General features: G+C 43.3%; 1 protein-coding gene across 3 annotated transcripts in view; it reads left to right on the top strand.

Moving 5' to 3' along the window:
• Window positions 1-24,442, top strand: part of LOC148022917 (Zincin-like metalloproteases family protein) — a 127,509-nt gene that overhangs the window by 41,965 nt on the left and 61,102 nt on the right. For all 3 annotated transcript variants that reach the window (XM_087695853.1, XM_087695855.1, XM_087695854.1), the window contains 3 exons: window positions 177-356; window positions 527-607; window positions 2,915-2,995. In XM_087695853.1, the coding sequence (XP_087551979.1) occupies window positions 177-356; window positions 527-607; window positions 2,915-2,995 (342 nt within the window). The remainder of the gene's footprint in view (window positions 1-176; window positions 357-526; window positions 608-2,914; window positions 2,996-24,442) is intronic.

Here is a 24,442-nt window from a genome sequence, read left to right as displayed (position 1 = left end):
TTACCATTCAGATTAAGTCATATGTTGATTGGAATATGGTGTCATGATGTGCGTTGATGTGCATGTTTTGCTCTCTAAATAATCACAAAGCATGTAACTTTGAGTCATAATTTCAAGTATGAATCCCCAATAATGTTAATTTGGAGCATGTGAAAACTTTCAAGGTATCCTGACAGGTCAGAGATTTTGAGAGACAAGGCCTGAATTTGAGGTCTGAAATCAGGGATGAAGTAGAGAGGTTGAAGACAAGAATAGGAGAACTTTGCACCATGTTCCAGAACAATGTGAATGAGGATGACAGTGTCCTCATGTTTTCTGCAGAAGATCTAGCTGGCATGCATCCTGATTTTATTAAGGTGACAATGTCACATTTATCTTCTCATAAAATGTCATTCTGTGGTTTATATGTAAGTGTGTGATATAGATTGTACTTCTGAGACCAGGCATTGACAATTTGTGGGTCTCTCAATTGAGCACTTCAATATTTCGTTCTGAAATTTTAACAGTAGATCCTCTGTGATTGCAGAGTTTGGATGCAAGTGAGGGTGGCATGTTGAAAGTTTCCCTGAAGCCATCACATTACCTGCCAATTATGGAACAATGCAAGGTTAGATTTATTCTTAAAGATGGACATGATAGTAAGTATGTACACCTTTTCTGTCGATTTAGACAAGCAGAAAGCGCACTTAGGAATGCTTATGATATTATGGAACTTGAGAATGTTGATGGTTTTTTGACACATCAGAATGCTGATGGTATTATGACACTTAAAGGATGCTGATGATATCATGACTTCGCTGCCTCAGTATCAATTTACATTCACAAATGAAATAATACATATACATGTGTCTACGCTTGATGGTCTGCATATTGCAAATCTGAAAAGATTATCATTGGTGAAAATCAGTAATGATGAAAAAGGCACTTTTGGTGTGAATTGATGGAGAGACATCCCAATTTTGTAGATGTAAGTGTTTAAGATAACAAGGTTACATACTACAAACTTTACAAATACTGACAAAATTGCACAAGCTCTTTCAAAACAGCTAACAATTAAAGTGCGAAGGATATGTAAGAGAATTAAGTTCTAATGCAATAAGCATGGTAGAGAAATGTTGGGTCCATTTCTGAGCTACATGCTTTGTAGTGGAGCTTAAATGGCTGATGACTGCTGTAAAGCTAAATCACAGAACCTTCAAATAGGCCAGTGTATGCAATGCAGCTTGTACATGGTCCATGCCCTTGTCCATGCCATCAGCTGCACAGTGTCCATAGATTTCAGGGTACTTTCAGGAGCTAATGCAACTTTTACTATTACCCATATCCAGCTGTTAATCAGCTTGCTCAGCCCTCTGGCTGCATTAGAGGAGGTGACTCTTACCATGAATATACCCCTCTGAAACAATGCAACCTCTGTGATTAATTGAAGCCAACCTTGAAGCAAAAATGCATTAGGGTGAGTGTACCACAATCTTAATGAAGATTACAGGCAGAGTATTCCTCTTCATGGCTCACAATTTCCAGAGATTTTCCTTGTTAAGTATTACAGCAAGGTTGAGGAATTGGTCAGGAATGGGATGCGGCGATGTTAAGAGGACATGTTGCCATGGTGTGTGCATGAAGTGAGACCTACAAGCAGAAGTTGCCTTCTGAAGGGGGAGAGGAAAACCACTTTGAAGAGAGAAGAGTGGCAAGGAGGTTTTACTGCTGAGTGGAGGTTGATAAGAAAGGTGATGATAGGGCAACAGGTTGTATACAACTAGTAAGATCCCTTTGAATGAGAAATGTTGATCAGTTATAGCCCAAACAATTAATTTGGCAGTTGAGGTGTTGGATGATGAGGAGGAGCAGTTTCTTGAAGCCAACCCTACAGTTACACCAATCTTTGAAATTGATGTGGAGGGTATTTATGTGGGTATATGGCATTCAGATATCAGAAACTCAGGTTCTTGCAAGTGAATGCAGAAGTTCAGGAATTTAGATCTTTGCAGCAAAGTCCAAAACTTCAGGTAGTCAGGTTCCGGTAGAGGATTTGAGGGATTTAGGAAGAACAGGAAACAGAAATGCAGTGAAGATTGTAGAAAGATAGCAATGTTAGGAAAGAAGAGCTAAGTTATGAAGATATACAGCACGAGGAGCTGAAACATGCTAGAATTCGTGAAGATGGACTAAAAGCAGATCATAGGCTTCACGGACTAAAAGCAGATCATAGGCAAAAAGGTAGACAGGTGAGGGATTCTTGGGCCAGGACACCTTTTGGGAGTAGGGCCTGTGATGGACTGGAGGAAAGACGGCCGTGGTGGAGGAAAGAGGGGGAGGTGCTGATAAGCAAAGGAGCAAGGTGGGAGGCTGAGGCAGTGAGGCCATGAAATGAGGAGGGGAAAGGGGTTTGAGATGGGAAGAGGGTAGGTGCTAAACAAGTGCAACAGTAGCAAGCATTAAGGGCTGAAATGGTTGTGCACCTTTCTAAAGCAAGGTGGTGTTATAGCTTTAGAGGCATTTGAGACTCCACACAAGCAGAAAGGTTTGACTCCGAACTTGTAACTTGACCCTTACAACATTTTAAGACAAAGTATAAACTTGAAACTTGTCAATGCAGGTTGGGTTAACTGATTGAGTAATTTTTCTGAATTATCCAAAGAATTAGCAGTCTATGCATAGTAATAGCATTGAGGCATTTGAGACTACACAAGCAGAAAGGTTTGGCTCCGAACTTGTAACTTGACCCTTACAACATTTTAAGACAAAGTATAAACTTGAAACACGTCAATGCAGGTTGGTTAACTGATTGAGCATTTTTTCTGTATTATCCAAAGAATTAGCATTCTATGCATAGTTTAGTCATATACATCTTGTGAACATTTAAAACATCATCATCCTTTTATTTTCCTGACATAATTTTATATAAACGCAGGTTAGGGCAACCAGGTCTATTGTTGCTGCTGCTCGGTATCAAAGATGTGTGAAGGAGAACGTGCCTATACTAGAAAAAGTGGTAAGAGAAAGGTAGGATATTTTTTCATAGCGTAGTGTAGCAAATTATAATGCAGGTAGAAAATATAATTGTAGGTATTTCAATTTGATAAACTTTTGAATCTTTAGGATCTGGTTGTTTTTTGCAGTTGATATGTACTTGATTAATGTGTGGATGCATAGCATGATTTCTACTGTTTGCTTGGCCATCCCCTCCTATCCCTTTCTCCTCCTCACCGTTTCCACACCCGTTTTGTTGTCACTCAAAACCCAACAACCCCAAAACAACCAAATCACACCACACTATACCACGACCATATTTGAGGGTAGGATCTGGTGGAACTCATCTATCTACCTAAGGAAGGAAAGGGGACAAGGATAAAAGAAGAAGCATATTCTCCCTCTTTCTCTCTTCCGACTTGCTTGATGTGCCGTCTGCTTGATCCTACCCTCATTATGGCCTACCTTTTAGCATCTCATGACGAATAAGAGGGGGAAGTATTATTTCTCTATTTGTTTGTCTCTCTCTTGTTAAGAAACCCTTCACCCTTCACCCTTCACCCTTCACCCTTCACCCGTAGTTTGCGTTTTTGCGTTTGCAGCCCCAAAAAGGGGCGCCACCCTAGACTGACTGTGCCTATCACTCTCACTCATTCTTTACGGTTGATTCATTGAGTCGGTCACCTCTTCTCTCTAGCTTCTTCACTACCTTCACACCCCTTTAGGAGGACATTGCGGTTCGTGGTTCGTGGCTGCCTTCATCATCTTCCTTGTGCTTCAACACCCTTGTTCCCTTGTATCATATTCACTTCATGATTCAGAACTTCATCATTCCATTCATTTGAGTTTCTTATCTTTTCTCTTCTCTTCTCCATGTTTGTCGAGCTCACTCTGTGTTCCTATCGGTAAACCCTACTGTCTTGCTGGTACGTCATCTTTTGACATGGTATTAGAGTTGGATGTGCTCAAACAGTGGCAAAGATCCTCCACTCTAGTGACGGCAAAGACCGGTGGCGGGTTCGGTATCCACTTCTCTTCTTCTTCCGTTGCATCAAAATCTCGTTTTATAGGTTTTCAGCTTGCTACCCACACCCCTTTCACAGAGGACATCGCAGTCTCAACTGTCCCTTGCTGTCATCTACAGTCTGGCGCCTGTTTCCAGCCTTCCACCTACAGTTTGTAGCTGTTTACAGGAGAGTGGCTATTGCTGATCACTCTCCATTCAGAAAATAATATCCTTTTTGCAGATTTTAGGTATTTCAGCTTGCTGCCCACACCCCGGACGCGGAGGACATCGCGGTCCAAGCTGGCCATTGCTGTCTATAACAGTCTGGTGCCTGTTTCCAACCTACCACACACTGCTAGGAGCTGATTTCAGCATACTGATTGCTATTACTGGTTTTTCCTGTGTTTTTAGTCTTTCTCTCTCCTGCAGCTTGCGTTTGCTGTTTTCTCTCTCCTGCAGCGTGTGAAACTAGCCTTCCTTCTTGGAATGGGTGGTGATAACCTGATTTAAGAGTTAATTACAGCAATAAATAAATGCACATAAAATGAAATACACACTTTACCATAACATTTTTTTGGACAGTAGACTCCCTGTTGGCCCCAAAATTGGCGCTCCTTGCAGTATTTCTTTAGCTTTCATTCAATTGGAAGAAGTACAACTTGAGATTCTTCAATCTCCTCCTGCTAACCAATTGCTCTTGCTGTCATAAATGACCAGCAAGCCTTTTGGGTCATTTGCCCCTTGATTCACCCAGGATTTCTTTTCCAATTTGACCCTTGGCTGGCCAAATGCTGCCCCAAATCAATTTGGGATGGGCTGGCTCTTGAATTCCCTTGATAATCTTCAATTATCAGCTTTTGACTTCAGTCCCTTGAGTTTTCAATCTCTGGCACAGATCCCAAGGTGGCTACTAAACCCTAATTTCTGCTGTAAATTAGGGTTTACTGCAGAAATTATAGATTAGCCCACCAAAAATGGCTGAAATCTCCTCCAAATGGCTGAGAATGGCTGAGCATAGGCCGAAGGAGATGAGAGAATGTTGTAGAGAGAGAAAATTCTGAGATTTGTCGCGAAGAACTGATCAAAATTAGCTGCTGCCCTGTTGTACCAGCCCCAAACGGATGCACCAACAATAATAGGAGCATCAGAGACTGTGATCTTCAGGAGAAAGTGCATCAGCAACAAATGCCAGCTTCCCAAGGTCAAGAATATGCAATCTCCATCACCAAAATGGTCTCCAATGGCTGGGAAATGGCCCCAAAAGCTGGCATCAACAGTCCAACACCTCTTTTCAACAGCTCCAAAATGAAAAAAAACGAGATTTCCCTCTCCCTTCAGCCCTATTTAGCCTTTCCTCCACTTGCATGGGAAAGTTTTGCCAAGTGGCAGCTTTCTTAATCCATTTTCAGTAATTTCCAGTCATTTAATTAATTTTCAAAATTAATTAATTCCAAAAATTAATTCAGCCCTTAATCCATGCCCAGAAAATTGACCTTGCCCATCCAAAAATTAATTGGCTAGACCATTTGCAACCCAAAGTAGTCCCATGCATTAATTGACCCTTGGACAAGCATGAATCCATTAATTAATGCCTAGTCCCTAGTGTCACCACTTACACTTGATGGCCAATTAATGGTCCAAGGGGCAAATTGACACCAAAATTCACCTAGAATCTAACAAGTGTAACTTGTCACAACTTTTGCCTTTGACACCCATCTTTTTCACGGGGTCCTACGGCCTTCAACTGTGAAAAAGTAGCTTGCACCTCACATGTGCATCTTTTAATTGCACATTTGATTAATCCTTTAATTAGATGCCAATTAAACATAAGCAAATCATCAAATTTTCACGTCCTCGTGACAGACCACCCCCTTGAAATCCTTGCAATCGTCCTCGATTGCACTGTAATGTATCACAGTAAACAATACTGAACTGGAATTTTCACAAGGCATCATAGTCAACACAACATTGGCCACTGTTGGCTAACTATCTCATATGCCCACCATTTGCTGAAAATTTCCAGCCAGCATAAACATAGCATAAAGCTCAACAATAGTCCAGAACTGTTGCCAAAAACTCATCAGATGCATCCCAAACTCTTGTTTCTCAACATTGCTGACTACACAACCATAGTAAAGCATAAATCGAGCCGAAACCATGGTAGAATTGTCAATGGCATTCAATACACATGCTGCTGTCCATAGAATCAGCTGAATACCACTGAAACTAATGATCATACACTGAAAACTAGCACTCGGTAATTACTCTCTCATGATCATAACTTGATGCAATGTACAGTTTCAGAGCTGCAATGAAAACCATATTCATCTGGATACATACCACAGTGACTAGTACACTGAATAGTGACCCCATGGCAGACATACTGTCAGCACAGTACCTTGGATGCATATTGAATACATCCAAGATCCACTATACACGAGAGCTGTCCATTCCTGGAGGAGTGGAAGTGCTATCTCCCCCTTGAGTATTAGGTGGTACTCTGGACCCTTGCCCTGCTGAACATGAAAGAGCCCGATCCAAAGTCGGCTCTAACTAAAAGGCATCATGGTAAAGTTGCAATAACTGAGGATGGTCTGCCAAGTCATCCTCTTCCATCCATTTAGCATCCATTGGTGAACAGTTGTGAAACTTCACCCAATAGCTTATGAAAGCTTTACCTTTGACCTTTTTTCTTTATGTGCCAAAATTTGCTCAGATACCAATGTCTTATTCAGCTCCTCTACATTGGACTGAATTTCAGCAGATACATCCTTAGGCACATCACCATAAAAAGGCCTCAACAAGCTCACATGAAAGGCATAGTGTATCCGCTAGTGTAGAGGCAATTTTCTATGATTTGGTCCGCAATCAGGTTCCATTTGATATGCAAACTACGTTGGAGACAGATATTTATGAGGCAGAGGTTATTGATATTCTGTTACACCTGCCCAAGGATAAAAGTCCCGGTTGCGATGGTCTCACCAATGAATTCTTTGAGACTTCTGCTACCCAACTGGTGAAACCATTGACGGCTATGTTTCAGCAGGTTTGGGAAACGGGGTTCATGCCTTCCTCATGGAAAGAAGGTCTTATTAAGTTGCTTCCTAAAGTACCTTCGCCGTCAATGTTGAAACATTGGAGGCCAATTTCTTTAATGGGTTCGATGTATAAAATCTTTTCCAAAGTGATGGCGAATCGGCTCCACAAGCATCTTCCGGCCATTGTGCATCCGCTTCAATATGGCTTCATTAAGGGCCGAAACATTCTGCACAATATCTTAAATGTGCAAATGGCTATCGACTATGCAAGGCACTCGAATCAGCAAGTGGTTTTGATTCAATTGGATCTGGAGAAGGCTTTTGATTATTTAGACTGGTCTTTTATTGCACAACTTATGTCTACTATGGGCTTTGATACTCGGATGTCCCACTTGATCTACACCATTAGTTCTGCGGCTTCTTCGCGAGTTATGCTAAATGGTGGTGTCACCGAGCCATTTGTCCTTGCACGCTCTGTGAGACAAGGTTGCCCTTTGAGTCCTCTCTTCTTTGCCCTTGCGACTCATCCGGTTCTTTCCATGTTATCTTCCATGGCAGCTTCTACTCAGTTGGTTGGATTGTCCCTTTCTTTTGGACAGCACTTCATTACTCAATCTTTGGCTGATGACAACTTTATGATTCTGCGTGCTGACAAGGACAATCTTCGCAAAGCATTAGATGTTTGGACGCTCTTTGGTCATGCTTCTGGTCTTCATATCAATGCTTTCAAATCGGCCATTCTCAGTTGCACAGAGTCTGATTTATAGTCGTTGGGTTGGCAGGGTCAGGTTGTTCCCCGCGGTTCCATTGTCAGGCATCTTGGGTACCCTTTGGGTGTTGATGTTCGGCCAAAACAACTTCTCGACTGGATTTCACAGAAACTGGCAGCTAAGTTTCTGTATTGGAGGTCGCAGGCTTGGCCCTTCCATGTTCGTCTCAAGGTGGCTCAGACCATTATGTTGCCGATGCTCACATATTTCTTGCCATTGCTGCCTTGGACTACTACTACTTTGAATGCGCTCACTCGGCACATTCGTTTCATGTTATGGAAGAAGGATTCCTTGCAGCCAGGTATTTCATGGATTTATTGGTTGCATACATGTACCCCCAAACGCATGGGTGGTGGGGCTATTTTGGATGCTGAAACTCATATGCTGACACTTCGTTGGTCTCTTTTTCATGCCATGTGCGTGGATCAGCACCCGTGGGTCCTTATAGCTCGTTATTTTCTTGAGGATCACGGGCTTCGGCATGGTAATACACAAATTCGGAGCTCGTGGTGGCATGTTCTTAATGTAGACTCGCGGTTTTCTACTCCTTCCTCATCCCTGCTTGTTCATTTGGTGTGCTCCTGGAAATTGGTTCTCCAGAAGGCGCGTTGGCATCCAACGGAGGACCACTTACATGCTAACTCTTTTCAACTGGAATTGTTGGCAGTTTTGCGACTACTTTCTTGGGAAGGCAAACATGAGCTCAGACCAAAATTTAACCGGATAGCACGTTTGGGCTTGACTTCAGTTACAGATGCCACCCTTGCCAGTCGCAACGTCTTCATATCCTTTCGAACAGCCAGGAGGCTTTTCAGAATCCCCCGTGGATACCGTGATTTATGGGAACAGCTTTTGTCAGTGCTCCAGAGTAGGCAACCCTTTCCTGCCCTTGCTTTGGATTGTCCTTGGCAGGACTGGGACCTTGCGGGTCAGTTGAATTTGGGAAAGGCCTCAGCTAACCAGGTCTATCATCTTCTGATTAAAGATTATCAATGGTTGGTTACTAAAGCTAATACTGTATGGGGATTGCGGAAATCTCAGTCATGGTGGAAGACAACTGTGATGGAGGGCTGGTTGAACAAGACACCTTTCAAATGCAACGTCTTTCTTTGGAGGGTGATGATTGGTGGCCTTCCGCTTGCTTCAGCCCTTTCCAAGTGTCGAATCTCTAATGGCCACTGCTTCTTTTGCACCACTACTGTTGAATCGGCCCGTCATCGATTTATTTCGTGCCCTCTCGCTAAGAATATCTGGTCGCTCTTGTCAATGGTTTGGTGCGCAGTGGTTGGCTTCTCGCTAAGCCCTTTGGATTGGGTTTTTGTACGACCAAAATACCCCGCACCGGCACAGCCGCATATGAAGATCTTGTTTCATTTTCTTAGATACTGGGGATGCTGGCACAATTGTGTTAGCAGAGTTTTTGTCAGCTCGTGTGTGAGTCTGAACTTGATCTGGGCTGGGCATTTTTATTAGGTATTTTAGGTTTTTTCTGGTGTGGCATTTTATGCCAGTCGAGCATTTTATGCACCAGTCGGCCAGCATTAATGCTGTCCGACCAGCATTATTGCTCCCCACTTTTTCAGCCTATTTATACTCAGTGCTCCTTCTCAGTCAGTATCATCATCTTCACCATCTGCAGACTCTGTGGAGAGAGGAGCTAGAGCCAGAGCCAGTGCCAGTGCCCACGCAGCCAGTGACTCACTGTTGTATGCGACTGTCTTGTGTTCAGATATATGGATTCCATTTCCCGTGCATACATCTGAGTTCTCATCTGTATCGTGTTCTTTTCTTTTCTCTTTTTGTCTTGTGTTTCAGCAGTTTATTTCAGCACATGTTTATGCTTCCACCGCTGCTCCACTTCTGACAAATTGGACCACTCGGAATGCCTTTCTTTTTGATTCAGCCTCTAATATCCCGGCACATATTGTGAGGCTTAAAGGTCTCTTGCATTGGCAGATAGATCTCATTCGGCACTCGGGCTTACTCCCTCGGGAGGACTTACTTCCTTGGCATATGGCAATTTTCTCCGCGGCTTTGTCATGACTTGTGTAACTCTTTTGTAGTTTGGTATTGGAGCCTTTACACATGATGGCTTAGTGTCATCATGTATCTTGTAATCAAGTAAACTTGTATTTTTTTTCGTAATTAATACAATTACCTTTTACAGAGAGAGAGAGAGAGAGAGAGAGAGAGAGAGAGAGAGAGAGAGAGAGAGAGAGAGAGAGAGAGATGTTCATGCTTCATGTACACAGACTGATGGGTCTCTTCAGTTTGTGCTGGCCATTGTCAACAATCTTATGTCGGATTATGTTCATTCCGATGAAGGGTACAGAGAGCTCTTTACCGGGAGGGGATCATGTGGTTGCTGTCATGGGAACTGACCTCGTCTTATAGCGGATTGCTGCTTTCCATGAGAGGGCAGCCATCTTTTACTTTAAGGGAAGGACTCCTTTGATTACTAGGATTTGTGCTTGGCTGAGTCCATGCTTGTCAGTGTTGAGGTGTGTCAAGATGATGCTTCAGGGCAAGTGCAGGCCCCTCTTGTTGAAGAGATCTATGATGGAGTGAGGAGGTTTTTTGAGGTCCTTTTTCGTTCCCCAAAAGTGCGTGCTCACATTCTGCAACGTATTTCTTTGTCCATGGATGGTTGGCTAGTACATATCGTCCCATGGAAGCCTATGGTTGAGTTTTAGGAGGTACTTTGGCAAGCATGTCCAATTTGGGTGGAGGTGGTTGATTTTCGTGCACATCTTTGGCGACTTCTTCCTTCGGTTTTGAAAACACTTGGTGAGGTGTTGGTGGAGCCTCGGTTGGTCTCGTGCAATAGGAACATGGCCCGTATGCTTTGGAATACAAGGAAACCTTGCCTGACCAAAATTCGTTTTGAGGTTCCTGCCTTGCAAACTTTGGTTTATGAGCTGAAATGGGGCACATTTCTTGGACACTGTTTTAGATGTGGCCAATCGGGCCATTTCATTTCAGAATGTGATAGAAGCCTTGAGCTTTTGCAATGTCCTGTGGATCTTGACATGGATATGCAAGAGCATCATCCCTAGCAGATGGTTCAGCAACCAGAAGCTGATCTTATGCCTCTTGTCCAGCATGGATATGATGATGGAAAGACGGATGTTTTCCAAGGTGGTATTGAATGTGCATGGCTTTCGGTTGGTCGGAACTTGCCTCCTTAGGATGATTCTTGGGTCACTATGGTTAGATATAATGCTAGAAAGGATTCTCGTTTGACTTCTGCCCACCTAGCTCTGCATCCTATCACTCAGACTTTTCAATGCAAAGATAAGGGGTTTTATACGAAATCCTCAATCTTCATGTCTTCTTGTGCGGAGGATAAATGGGCTTTTGATTCTGCTTTATGCTTTGACGTGCGTGGGAGGCTTGTGTCTCCTCGGGATTTTTTCCGTTCTCAGCAATAGTAGTTTCCTACTCATGCTTCGATTGATAGTTTGCAGAGGGCAGATCTTGTAGATGTGATCCGAAGTGAGATGGAGAGATTTCAGGCTGCTAAAGCCATTGATGTTAAAAGGAAAGGGAAAGTGGTGATTCAGTAGTTTTCTTTTCTGTGATTTATCATGAGACTTGCTTTATGGAATGTTAGAGGCATTTCTTCGGGTAGTAAGTAGTATCAGTTGTGTTAGCTAGAAATTGGGATGTTTTTAATGTTGTGAAGCATAAACAACATGCTTTGGCAGGATTTTCTTATGTATATAAGGATTATACAGTTTTCTTTAGTGGTCGAGCTCCACATAAATTTAGAGTTATGTTGGTTGTCAAATCTTCCCTGCAACCATCTTTGGTTTCTCAGGACCCTCGTAACAGATTTCTGGTACTGGAAATCCTATATGAGGGAGAGGTTTTGTGGCTAGTGGACGTGTATGCTCCTTCTATTGCTCTGGAACGTCATCAACTTTGGGATGACCTGCATTGCCTTGCCATGGCTCTCGTCAAGGCTTTGTGATGGTTGATTTTAATGCATGTGTATTTGTGGATCAGGCGACTTTACTGCTCTCGGTCATGGATGGTCTTGAGCGACATGCTTTGGATGCTCTGGCAGTTGTGTCTTTGAAACAAGACATGTGATCTTGGATGCATCCTTCACAGCCTGGATATACTTATCATTCTCTTCAGCATCCAAACACCTGGGCTAGACTTGATAGGATCTACATTTGTCAGAGTGATTCTTTTCTTCTTGCAGTCATTGATATGTGGATGGAGCGACAGCATGTCTTGTTAGACCACTATCCTTTGGTTTTGGAATTGACCCACAAACCTGTTCATGCCTTTAAGGCTTTCCTTGCTCGTTTGCCTCTTCATTTCAGCCAATCTTTTCTACTTTAAAATCAGTTTTTGGAATGTATTCAGCAATTGATTGCTTCTTTTAGCTCGAGGGTCCTATTTTGGAGGGATGGAAGCATTGGCTGTTTTTAGGGATAATGCACGAGTGTTGTCCCAACAATATGGTATTCAGCATACTGTTGGGGTGTAAAGGTCCTTTTATTCACCTCTGTAGGGTATTATTCAATTGTACATGTGAATGCACCCTTACGTGCCCTAAGTATAAATACATTTTATTCTTTGTGTACCAACACATTGTTGGTACACTCAAAATCGTATTGTACTCTCTCTCTCTCTCTCTCTCTCTCTCTCTCCCTATCACTCTCACTCACTTGCTCACTTCTCTAGCTGTTGCACACTCTCAACAACTAGTTTCAGAGCACAAGGTTCTGCACGTTTCCTGAGACTAAGGGCAACTGATAGTACAGGCAGCTCGTGAACAGGTCATGCTGAAGACAGTTGCAGACTCCTAGCTCAGGCAACACGCAGGTAGCTTGCGGTAGGTCCAGCGAAGGACCAACGAGGAAGCACTGAGCGTTGGCGACAGGGGTGACCAGCGTCAGGTCCTAACAGGCGCACGTGCTTGGAAGGGCCCATAGTATCTCATAACTTCGGATACAATCTTTCTCTTCCTTTCATCTTTTTCAGCCTTGCCTTTTCAAAACGCAACAATACATAATCACCCTCTTCAAATTGCAAAGAACGTTCGTGGCAATCATCTGCCCTCTTTTGCTTTTCTTGCGATCTTTGAAGTGCATATTTTATCTTTGCATAGGCTGCATCCAAGTTTTCCACATAACGATCAGCCTTAAAGATCTTATCCTTAGTTTGTAGAATAGGTGGTGCCTTCTTGCCACCCTCAACAACCTCAAATGGAGCTTTGTCCATAGAACTATGCATTGTGTTGTTGTAAGCAAACTCAACCAAGGGCAAATACTGCTTCCATTGTGTCTTGTGGTTTGAAACATAGCACCTCAAAAGATCTAACACTGTGGAATTTGCTTCCCTTGACTGACCATCTATCTGCGCATGGAAGGATGATGCGAATTTCAGTGTAGTATCCATATTCTCAAACAAGCCCTTCCAAAATAAACTAGTCATCCGGGGCCTCGATCACAAATGTTGACTTTGGCATACCATGATACTTAAAGATGTGTTGCAAAAACAATTGTGCCCTATGATGAGCGTGTATTTTCTTCCTCAGCGGAATGAAATGGGCTTGTTTGCTAAACCTGCAAATGATAGTCCATATTCCATCATTCCGTGTAGGTGTCTCAGGAAGCTAAAAAATAAAGTCCATTGCAATGCTTTGCCAAGGCCTATTTGGAATAGCCAAGGGCTGCAACAAACCCGACATCTTTTGTCTATCATGCTTTACCTTTTGGCATGCGATGCATGCCTTAGCAAATTGTTCTACATCATGCCTCAAAGCTAGCCAATAAAAAAATACTCCACTACCTTGACCATGGTATCAATACCTCTGTGTGCTGTATACAGAGCATAGTTGCACTTGTACGTAGTACGAACTGGTTCGTACTATACGGTTCGTACCGTACTGTACTGTACAAATTCGTACAAAAAAACAAGCAGTTTTTTTTTCTTGCATGGTTGTTGTTGGTGGTGGTTTGGGTTGTTGACTGTTGTTGTTGTGGTGGTGGTGGTGATTTTGTAGCCTTGATCGATCAACCAAGAAAGGGGGGTGGAAGCTTGATTAGACTTCTCATACATGTTTTGTTATGATTTATCCTAGAGCCAAATGCCATACATAAGGTATTCAAGCAGTTCCAAACGTTTCTAATTGGTGTCCCATCATTTTTCACAATATGTTAGTGTCATCAATAAATAAATTCAGCACCATTTGAGAATCATCAAGTAGCTTAATCCTATTGATTTTACCTTTGTTCACAGCTCATTTTGCACCACCCAACCCAAAGCATTAGTACACATTGCTAATAAAACTAGGCCAGAGGATAGCTTGGCCTAATGTACCTTCTGAGAGTACACAAATTAGTGAATGTACCATCCGTAGCTACTTTAGCTTTAGCAATGCCAAACAAAACCATAACAAAATTCATAAATCTTTTGCCAAAACCTGTGGTGGTTTGTTTGGTAACTGTTGGTCTCACAGGTCATTTTGGCCTCTTGTAGACGTTAATAAAGCATCTCATGTCATTTTATCTCTCTCTCTCTCTCTCTCTCTCTCTCTCTCTCCTCTCCCTCTCTCTCAACCTTCTCTCTCTCAAGTATACATGCCTCTTATTTGTATGATCATTCATGTATGATGTATCCACTCCTATGTATGTACTTGTAAGTTGTAGTTGTTAGATATGATCAATGCCCCACCCTCATTAGGTGCTACCAATGATCCATGGTGCTCAAAGTTGTAAGGCCCCCATTATGAGGAGAAGCCAAATGTGAGCCCGGACATTGGTTGAGTCCTGACTTGTATATCAGATGAGGTCTATGTGACCGGATGGCAAAAGAGGTGACTGTTGTGGGTCTAATCTTTGGGTTAGACGGAGTGGTTAAGCTGGTAGCAACTCGAGGCACATTGCATTGAGTTGCGTGGTAAGGGAGTTAAAAGGGGCCCCTATTGTGGGGTCCGGGGGCCGCGGAAGCGGCCCCTGGCTGGGGGGTCCCAGGGGGGCCAGCGGCCCCCCTGGCGGGGGTCCGGGGGCAGCGCCCCCGGCCCGATGGTAAAGGGAATATTCCTTGGAATATTCCCTGGCCGACTAGTGGAGGCTCATATGGTAGGTCGGTCAGCAGGCCGACCTAACGACCTTCGCGAGCTATAAAAGCTAAACCCCTTCGCAGCCATCTGACACTAATCTTTCACCCAGTCAGAGTTGTTGTTCCAGCTAGCCTTAAACTCTTCACCTATCTTCTGTCTAGATCGCCATCTAAGCTTCACTCAGTGGAAGCGCACGGGTGGACAGAGCCATCTTTGTATCAGTTGTTTGAAGTTAAAGAATTTACTGATTCTCCTCTTATCTGTTGTGTACTCTCTATCTCTTTCTCAGATTCTGTTCGCTGCGCCGTGTAATATTTTACATGGTATCAGAGCCCAGGGGGCTCTAGAGATCGGAGAGCGTGCAAGAGGCAAAGGCTTCAACAGCAAAGAGAAACGATGTCGACTCCGGGAAGCAGTTCTGGCGCATCAGGAAGCGGTGCAGGAGGTGGTGCTGCTGTACCGGCTATTCAAACACTGAGGATTCGTCCACCAACCTTCAGCGAAGGCAAGTTAGATGGTACAAACTACACCTTGTGGAAGTTCAAAATTACAACTATCCTTGATTCTTATGAGCTTCTGGAGACTGTGCTGGGGACTGACGCAGAACCACAGCCTACCCCCGACCCATCAAATCCTAGTGTGATGATTCCTCCGAATGCAGATCTTCTACGAGCTTGGAAACGAAGGAATGCAGATGCATTGTGTGCCTTAGTTACAAGCTGTTCTGACAGTGTTTTGACTCTGATTCAGCATACAACCAAAGCGTCAGAGGCTTGGAATGTACTAAGGAGTCAGTATGAAACACGAAACCAAACAAGGATTCAAAACTTGGAGAATCAACTAGCAGCGGAGAAGTTTGCTGAAGGAGAGACGGTTGAAGCATTCATCACTCGGATTAAGAATCTGCGCGACCAGATGGCTGGCGCTGGGATACAAAAGACTAGCGAAGAGCTAGCTCGGAGGTGTCTTCGGATTTGTCCACAAAAGTTTGATGGACTAGTAACTGCCCTTAATACTCAGGTGAGACCTCAAGCTTTGACTTTTGAGGAGTTTTGTGCATTATTAATGGAGGAGGAGTTGAGGCTGAAAGCCCGAGAAGGAAGCAACAATGGAGATGCTGCATTCTCTGCCAATGCAAAAGGCAAAGGTGTTTCCTCCACCAAAAATGATGGTGACAAAAAGAAAAAGGGCGGCAAGAAGAAGTTTCAAGGAGAGTGCTTCTACTGTAAGAAGAAAGGACATGCAATTGCAGATTGTCGTGTCAAGAAGGCAGATGAAAAGAATGGTACCCTTAAAACTAAAGGGAAAGAGACAGCCAATACGGCTGAAGCAGAGTTGGAATTATTCATGGCGACCATTGAGGAAGTGTGCTCCTCGGCGCAAGAAGAATCTACCACTGACTCTTGGGTGTTGGATAGTGGGGCCTCCCGTCACATGACCAACAAGAAAGGTCTATACAGTTCTATGCAGCCTCTACAAGAATCCATCACTGTGACGGTTGGAAATGATGCTAAATGCCCTGCTGCGGGCACAGGTACTATTTCTTTTGTTGCTGCAAATGGTGAAGTCAAAAAGCTTTCAAATGTGTTGTATGTTCCCGAAATCAGAAGAAATCTCTTATCAGTTGCTGCCATAACTGATCTTGGTCATGAAGTAAGGTTCAAGAAGACAGGTGCAGAAATTATTGATAGTGCTGGCACAATTGTTGGCAAAGGAGAAAGGAGAAACAACCTGTATGAGCTAAGTGCTCTTACAGCCACCGCTGGAGTGGGCACAAGTAAGCTTTGGCATGAAAGGTTTGGACACATCGGATTTGCAGTATTGAAGGAGATGCAAAAGCAAGGTATGGTTGCTCACCTACCTACAATAACTGAATTGAAGGAACCATGTGAAGCTTGTATGATGGGCAAGCAACAGAGAAAGGCATTTCCACAAGAAAGCAAGAATAGAGCACATGCTCCTCTAGAGTTGGTGCATGCTGACTTGTGTGGTAAGATGCCTACACAGGCCTTGGGGGGATCTTCTTATTTTATGTTGATTGTCGACGACTACAGTAGGAAGATGTGGGTGTACTTCCTTCGTGATAAGGCTCAAGCTTTTGGTAAGTTTAAAGAATGGCTAATACTTGTTGAGAATGAAACAGGGAAAAGTGTGAAGAAATTTAGAACAGATGGTGGTGGTGAGTTCAACTCAAAGGAGTTTGAAGGCTTTTGCAAGAGCAAAGGGATCAAGCGTCGATTGACGACGCCTCACACACCTCAGCAGAATGGTGTTGTGGAACGCAGGAATCGTACCATTGTGGAGATGGCAAGATGCATGCTAAAGGGCAAGGGATTGCCTAACCATTTTTGGGCTGAAGCTGTTAATACTGCAGTCTACATTCTAAATCGGAGCTACACAAAGGCTCTCAAGGGAAAAACACCTCATGAGGCTTACACTGGTAATAAACCATCTGTTTCACATTTCAGAATTTTTGGATGTGAATGTTATGCACATGTTCCAGATGAGAAGAGAAACAAGTTACAACCAAAAAGCAGAAAATGTATCTTCTTGGGTTATAGTGATGAGCAGAAGGCTTACAAGTTATATGACCAAGAGGCAAAGAAGATCATCGCGAGCCGTGATGTGGTGTTCAAGGAGGAGCCGCATACAGTGGAGGAGGAGAAGGCAAGGTCTTCCACTTTATCATCAAGCGAAGAAGTAGTCCACTATGAACCTGTCCCGAGAGCTATCCCTATCCTTAAGGAGGAGGAAGCATCATCTTCAGATGATGAGGAAAAAGTTCACCAACCTGACATCACCCCACCGGAAAAGCCATTGCCGCGCTGGGTGAAGCAGCTCTATGACCACAATAATCCTATGCCTGCATCTGTTGAGGAGAAGGCAGACGGACCAAGGAGGTCTCAGAGAATAGAGGAGCAAAGGAGGGCTTCTGCTCACATAGTCAACATGGCCTTGATGGTTGAGATTATGAGAGAAGTAAAGGAGCCAACTGACTTAGAAGAAGCACTTGCAGATCCATCATGGAAGGCTGCTATGCAGGCGGAGTATGACAGCATAATGAAGAATGACACTTGGGAGCTAGTGGATCGGCCAGCAAAGCGGAAGATTATTGGCACCAAGTGGATCTGGAAGGTAAAGTACAAGGCTGATGGTACCTTAGAAAAGTACAAAGCTAGACTGGTTGCCCAAGGATTTTCACAAGTTGAAGGGTTTGATTTTCAAGAGTCATTTGCCCCAACTGCCAGAATGACCACTATTCGCACGGTACTTGCAGTGGCTGCCCACAAGAAGTGGCCAGTGTACCAAATGGATGTTAAGTCAGCGTTCTTAAATGGTGACCTCAAGGAGGAGGTGTACGTGGCTCAGCCACCAGGGTTTGAGGCCCCCCATTCTGAGAACAAAGTGTGTAAACTGAAGAAGGCATTGTATGGGCTGAAACAAGCCCCCAGAGCATGGTACCAGCGGATAGATAGGTTCTTTTTAAACCTAAACTTCAAAAGATGTGCCTCAGATGCTAACTTGTATGTTTACAGGGATGGTAAAAAGTCTGTAGTGATTGTCCTATATGTGGACGACCTTCTTATTACAGGTGACTATGAAGATATGATCAACCAAACTCGAAAGGCTTTGAGTTTTGAGTTTGAAATGACAGACTTGGGCTTGCTGCACTATTGTTTGGGGATTGAAGTCTGGCAAGAGCCAGGAAAGATCTTCATCTCTCAGAAGAAGTATGCATGGGAGATCTTGAAGGCATTTGGTATGACCGAGTGCAAGGAGATAGCTACACCTATGGAGGTGAATGTAAAGTTATCCGTTGAGGATACATCAGCACTAGCAGACATTGGGAGGTATAGGAGGTTGGTCGGCAGTCTAATCTACTTGTGTAACACCAGACCAGATATCAGTTTTGCTGTTGGTGTTTTGAGCAGGTTCTCAAACAAACCTCATGAGAGTCATTGGAAGGCTGGGATGCGGGTGCTCAGATACTTGAAGAAAACTCTTGACTATGGTATCACATACAGTTTCGGAACTTCTCTTGTGGGGAACTGTGACTCAGATTGGGCAGGAGACATTGATTCCAGGAAGTCAGTTTCTGGTTATTGTTTCTCTTTGGGTTCAGGAATTTTCTCTTGGATTAGTAAGAAGCAACCAACAGTGGCATTGTCTTCTACCGAAGCAGAGTACAAGGCAGCTTGTTTTGCTGCATGTGAGGCCGTATGGTTGAGAAGGATTCTATGGCATATGGGAGTGCAGGATGAAGAACCAACTGTGCTGAGATGTGACAATCAGAGTTGCATCGCCATTGCCAAAAATCCAGTGTTTCATGCACGCACCAAACATATAGAGATCCAGTATCACTATGTGCGTGATTTGATGGAGGATGGGATAGTGGAATTGGTCTACTGTCCAACAGAGGAGAATGGAGCAGATATCTTCACCAAAGCACTTACGAAGGATCTGCTTCAAGTTCATCTTCAGAGACTCGGCATTGGGCCGAGGAGATAGTTCACCTATGGGTGGACATTGAGGGGGGGTGTTAGATATGATCAATGCCCCACCCTCATTAGGTGCTACCAATGATCCATGGTGCTCAAAGTTGTAAGGCCCCCATTATGAGGAGAAGCCAAATGTGAGCCCGGACATTGGTTGAGTCCTGACTTGTATATCAGATGAGGTCTATGTGACCGGATGGCAAAAGAGGTGACTGTTGTGGGTCTAATCTTTGGGTTAGACGGAGTGGTTAAGCTGGTAGCAACTCGAGGCACATTGCATTGAGTTGCGTGGTAAGGGAGTTAAAAGGGGCCCCTATTGTGGGGTCCGGGGGCCGCGGAAGCGGCCCCTGGCTGGGGGGTCCCAGGGGGGCCAGCGGCCCCCCTGGCGGGGGTCCGGGGGCAGCGCCCCCGGCCCGATGGTAAAGGGAATATTCCCTGGAATATTCCCTGGCCGACTAGTGGAGGCTCATATGGTAGGTCGGTCAGCAGGCCGACCTAACGACCTTCGCGAGCTATAAAAGCTAAACCCCTTCGCAGCCATCTGACACTAATCTTTCACCCAGTCAGAGTTGTTGTTCCAGCTAGCCTTAAACTCTTCACCTATCTTCTGTCTAGATCGCCATCTAAGCTTCACTCAGTGGAAGCGCACGGGTGGACAGAGCCATCTTTGTATCAGTTGTTTGAAGTTAAAGAATTTACTGATTCTCCTCTTATCTGTTGTGTACTCTCTATCTCTTTCTCAGATTCTGTTCGCTGCGCCGTGTAATATTTTACAGTAGTGCATGTTGCGCATGCGGCATATGCCATAGAGGTTTTGGCGTATTACCCTCAAGTATTCATCTTATATACTCCAATAGCATTGCTATTTAGACTCCTAACATCTGTTCTATCATCTATAGTTCAAAATAATGAAGTTAATTTTTTTTTTGTACTAATATCGTCCGTACCTTATAAAATCTTAAGGTACCATTTAGTAGCGTATCTTATCGTACCGTACCGTACTTTTCGTACCTGACAACTATGATACAGAGAAGCATGACTTTCAGTGATAACTCTAGGCCTTAACTACTTTGTGACAGTTCTCCATGCATCATCAGAAATCCATCTCTTAGCACAAAGTGTCCATACCTTTGGCCATTGCAAGGCTGATCATAAATATTATCAAAGTCCGAATCAACAGCATATTGCTATTTCATGGCATTCAACTCAATGTGATAAACTATGCTAACGGTTGAAATGTGTGGCTTACGCTTACGTGATAGTGCATCAGGCACAACATTCTTTTCACCATCATTATGTATAATCTGAAAATGAAACATAGAGAGAAAATTTGCTCATCTCATATGCTTCTTTGACAAGTTTGTCAAGTTTGATGGTCTGTCTTCTGCACTGTAAAATCAGCCCCCAACAAATAATGTTTCCACATAGACAGTGCACGAATTACAGCCAAGAGCTCTTTCTCATAGACCTACAATTCTTTTCTACACCGTGGAGAATTCGACTCTCGTAAGCCACAACTTTGCAGTCGTGTATAAGAATAGCCCCAATGCTGTTACCACAAGCATCACATTGAACTATGAATGACTTCCTTAGATCGGGCAACACAAGCACAGGATTTGAAGTCATGTTTTCCTTCAACATTCACGCATGACCAGCATTCATTCCTTGAGCCCCATAAGTATTTGAGGGTGCAGATACAATACCAAACATGCTACTTTGTGCTTCAGGCATCAAGCCAATATTGCTATACATAGGGTTTTGCATATTTCCAGCCATACTCGAATACATTGGGCCTTGCACACATTGCATTGGTTGCTGCATACCATAGGGATTTGTGCCATACATTCCCGTATGTGGTCCTTGTCCAACCATAGCATGAAAAATTGTGCTTCCACCAAAATATCGTAGCTGCCCCATCATAATATGCATGCCCGGCTATCCAAAATCCATTGTATTGGCACTTCCGTGATGGCCCGTATGTGGTCCTTGTCCAACCATAGCATGAAAAATTGTGCTTCCACCAAAATATTGTAGCTGCCCCATCATAATATGCATGCCCGGCTATCCAAAATCCATTGTATTGGCACTTCCGTGATGGCCTTGCATTTGCATTGCTGACCCCATAGGTACCAACTATTTTATTTCATTAGCATCTTTGGGGGCTTCAATTAAAGGGTTTGGCATTATCTTCAGAGCATCTTGCTGTCCCGAGGATCCTTTGCCAATTCAGCAAAGAGATTTGCTGTTGTCCTCATTTAATTCTTGAACTGGTTATCAAATTCCTTTTCACTTTGCTGGTCATCAGCCTCCTTATGCCTTGAAGGCCGTGCATCTTGCCCAACAACAACATTTTTAGCTTGCTGTCCATGGTCTGAGCCTTATCCAAGGTCAGGCATTGCATTTCCTTCATTCCCATGTGAATGTTCATACTGAGAGGCATCATCATTGCTTGAGTCCATCTCACTGTATGAAGACATATTGCTGTAATTTCTTAGGTGAGATTAAAAATCAGCATTAGCACAAAGCTTTGGCTTGCAATCAAGTGCCTCGAGCCCACCAAATCAAGGGATTGAGTGGTATGCTAGCAATGAAACCACGTAACCAGCCTTCCTCCTCGGATAGGGTGGTAAATAACATGATTAAGCACTATTTACAGCAATTATCAAATTCACAAAACTGAAATGCACACTCCCTTGCTATTCAAAATGACTAGCAAGTCTTTAATCCAATTTGCCCCTTGATTCGGGTAATCAATTGGCCTTCACCTGCTTTGATGGAGATGGAAAAATGCCCCAAATTCAATTACTTGCTGATCCCTACACTTAAATAGGCTAAAAACAGCTTCAGCTCTATTGAATCCAAGTCTCGGAGCTTCCAATTTCTGGCACACTTCCCGAGGCTGTTGCTAAACCCTAATTTTTGTTGTAGATTAGGGTTTACAGCAAAGAACTTTGAAATTCTCAGCCTCTGGTGATCTCAATGTTGTAATCTTTGGAGCAAGGTTGTAGAAAGGCTGGGAGATGAGAGAGAATGCTGAGGAGAGAGAAAATTTAGACTTTCTTCGTGAAGAACTGAAGAAAATCTGTCATTTATTGCTGCCCCTCTGTCTCAACAGCTTGTAGATGCAAAGAGCTGAAGAAAATGAGGCATTTACTGGTGTTGCCCTATCTCAATAGCATGTAGATGTTGTCACTTACTGTTGATTGGTCTTCTCCTACCCCTGGCTGCCTTAAAAGATCCTCCAATGGCTGCAAATCAGACTCGCAACATCTCCTCCCTCTCTCTCATAGACTGAATACACTAAAAATGCCTCTCTCCAGCCTCTAAAGGCGTTTCTCAGTCTTGCATGGGCATTTTTGACAAGTGGCAGCCTTTCCAAATGGTTTTTCCAGCATTATCCATACTTAAATATTAATTTTCAGTCTTTAAATACTGAAAGTTAATCTAAGAATTATTTCGGTGCCCTGAAGAAGAATCCGATTGGCCAATAATTAAATTGGCTAGGCAACTTCCATTTCCGAGTGTCTCTGCGCCATCTTTGACCATCAGATTAGCATTAGGTACCATTAAATGCCACTTCCCTAGTGTTACAACAACTTTTGCCTTTGATATCGCGTGATTTCCTCGGGTCCCGGGCTTGTAAATTTACTCTAAACCCAGTTACACCTCACAATGCTGACCTACGGACCAAGGGTCCAAGAGTGATAGTCACACAATAAGGTGTAGAATAGGGCCTTGAGTTCTATGAATAATGTGTAGAATAGGGCCTTGAGTTCTATGAATAATGTTAGCACTGAGTTGCCCTAACCCTAAAGTGTTCCTAGTGCATTAATACTAGGTCACTTTAATGGCCACTATGACCAATTCTACTAGTGTGGTTTGGCCATTGCATGGAATCTAGTATTCCATACTACCACAAAGTATATTGAAGTGCTTTTTTTGTACATTGGTGAGTGTATGTAAATAAGAGACCTTTAGTTGTCTTATGTGCCCATTGAAGTCAACTGGTAGTTTCCTAGATTTATCAACCCATACCATGGACTGACTTTGGCCATCTCATGGGCTGCCTATTGATGCCCTTTATCACTTGGTATGGGCTTCCTAGCCACATTATCAATCACTTAGGACAGTCGAGACAATTAGCAAGTCTCCCTTTCTCTTGGACAATTCAACTCACGCAGGGCCCAATAATTCCAACTCCCATGACTGTTGTGGAAGCTGCTGTCCTGATACCAAAAGCTGTTGCCCTCTCTAAGACTGTCTTCTTGGCATTAATAACGCTCATTAACCAAGAGTTTGTATTGTCTTAGTGCTTACATAATGCTCATAACTAAGAGTTTGCTACTGATTTGGTGTCCACTTAATGTGCATTCTTAGAGTTTACATGGTGAACTTATTAGTTGTGGGACAGATAAAGCTCTGTTCATTATCAAATTTCATTTTAAACTTTAATGAAAGATTTGAAACAGGAAACATCTTCATAGAGAACAGGATCCTTCAAACGTTTCAGTATCACCAATGTGATGATTTTTTGAAACAAGGCTGTTGGTTACTATGAATACCAAAAGTTTTATAGTTACATGGGACAGTTGAAACATAGATTGCATTCATTTGATTGTTCTAGATAGATGCCTTAAGAGTGTGTGTGTTAGCCTGGTGCAGGTTTTCCTATTCTATAGCTCTGGTTGACTGCTTTCTAGCACAAGTTTCCTCAGAAAGGCTGGCAGGGACCTCAAGAATTAGAAACCAAGTGATATCTGGGTTCAGTGTCTTATCTACTTCCTCTTTACACTACGGGCATGGATTTAAATTCTATCCTTGGTTTATAATCAAACTTGTGTAAGCAGCACAAAAATGTGTTTCCTATGCTGAAGAGGTTTTTTCTGCAACATGCTTTTAGCGTGATGGTTTTCTGAATATAAGGCAGTTGAAGATACATAACTTTTATTTTAGGTGGATGTAGCATGGCACAAGCTTTTAGCATGATGGTTTTCTGAATATAAGGCAGTTGAAGATACATAACTTTTATTTTAGGTGGATGTAGCATGGCACAAGCTTCTAGTATATGGTGTTTGGTT

The sequence above is a fragment of the Lygodium microphyllum genome, chromosome 16 (assembly GCF_053477565.2).
Source record: "Lygodium microphyllum isolate KBCC chromosome 16, Lygodium_microphyllum_v1.1.10, whole genome shotgun sequence".
Classification (NCBI taxonomy): domain Eukaryota; kingdom Viridiplantae; phylum Streptophyta; class Polypodiopsida; order Schizaeales; family Lygodiaceae; genus Lygodium; species Lygodium microphyllum.
This window is presented reverse-complemented; position numbering and strand designations above follow the sequence as displayed.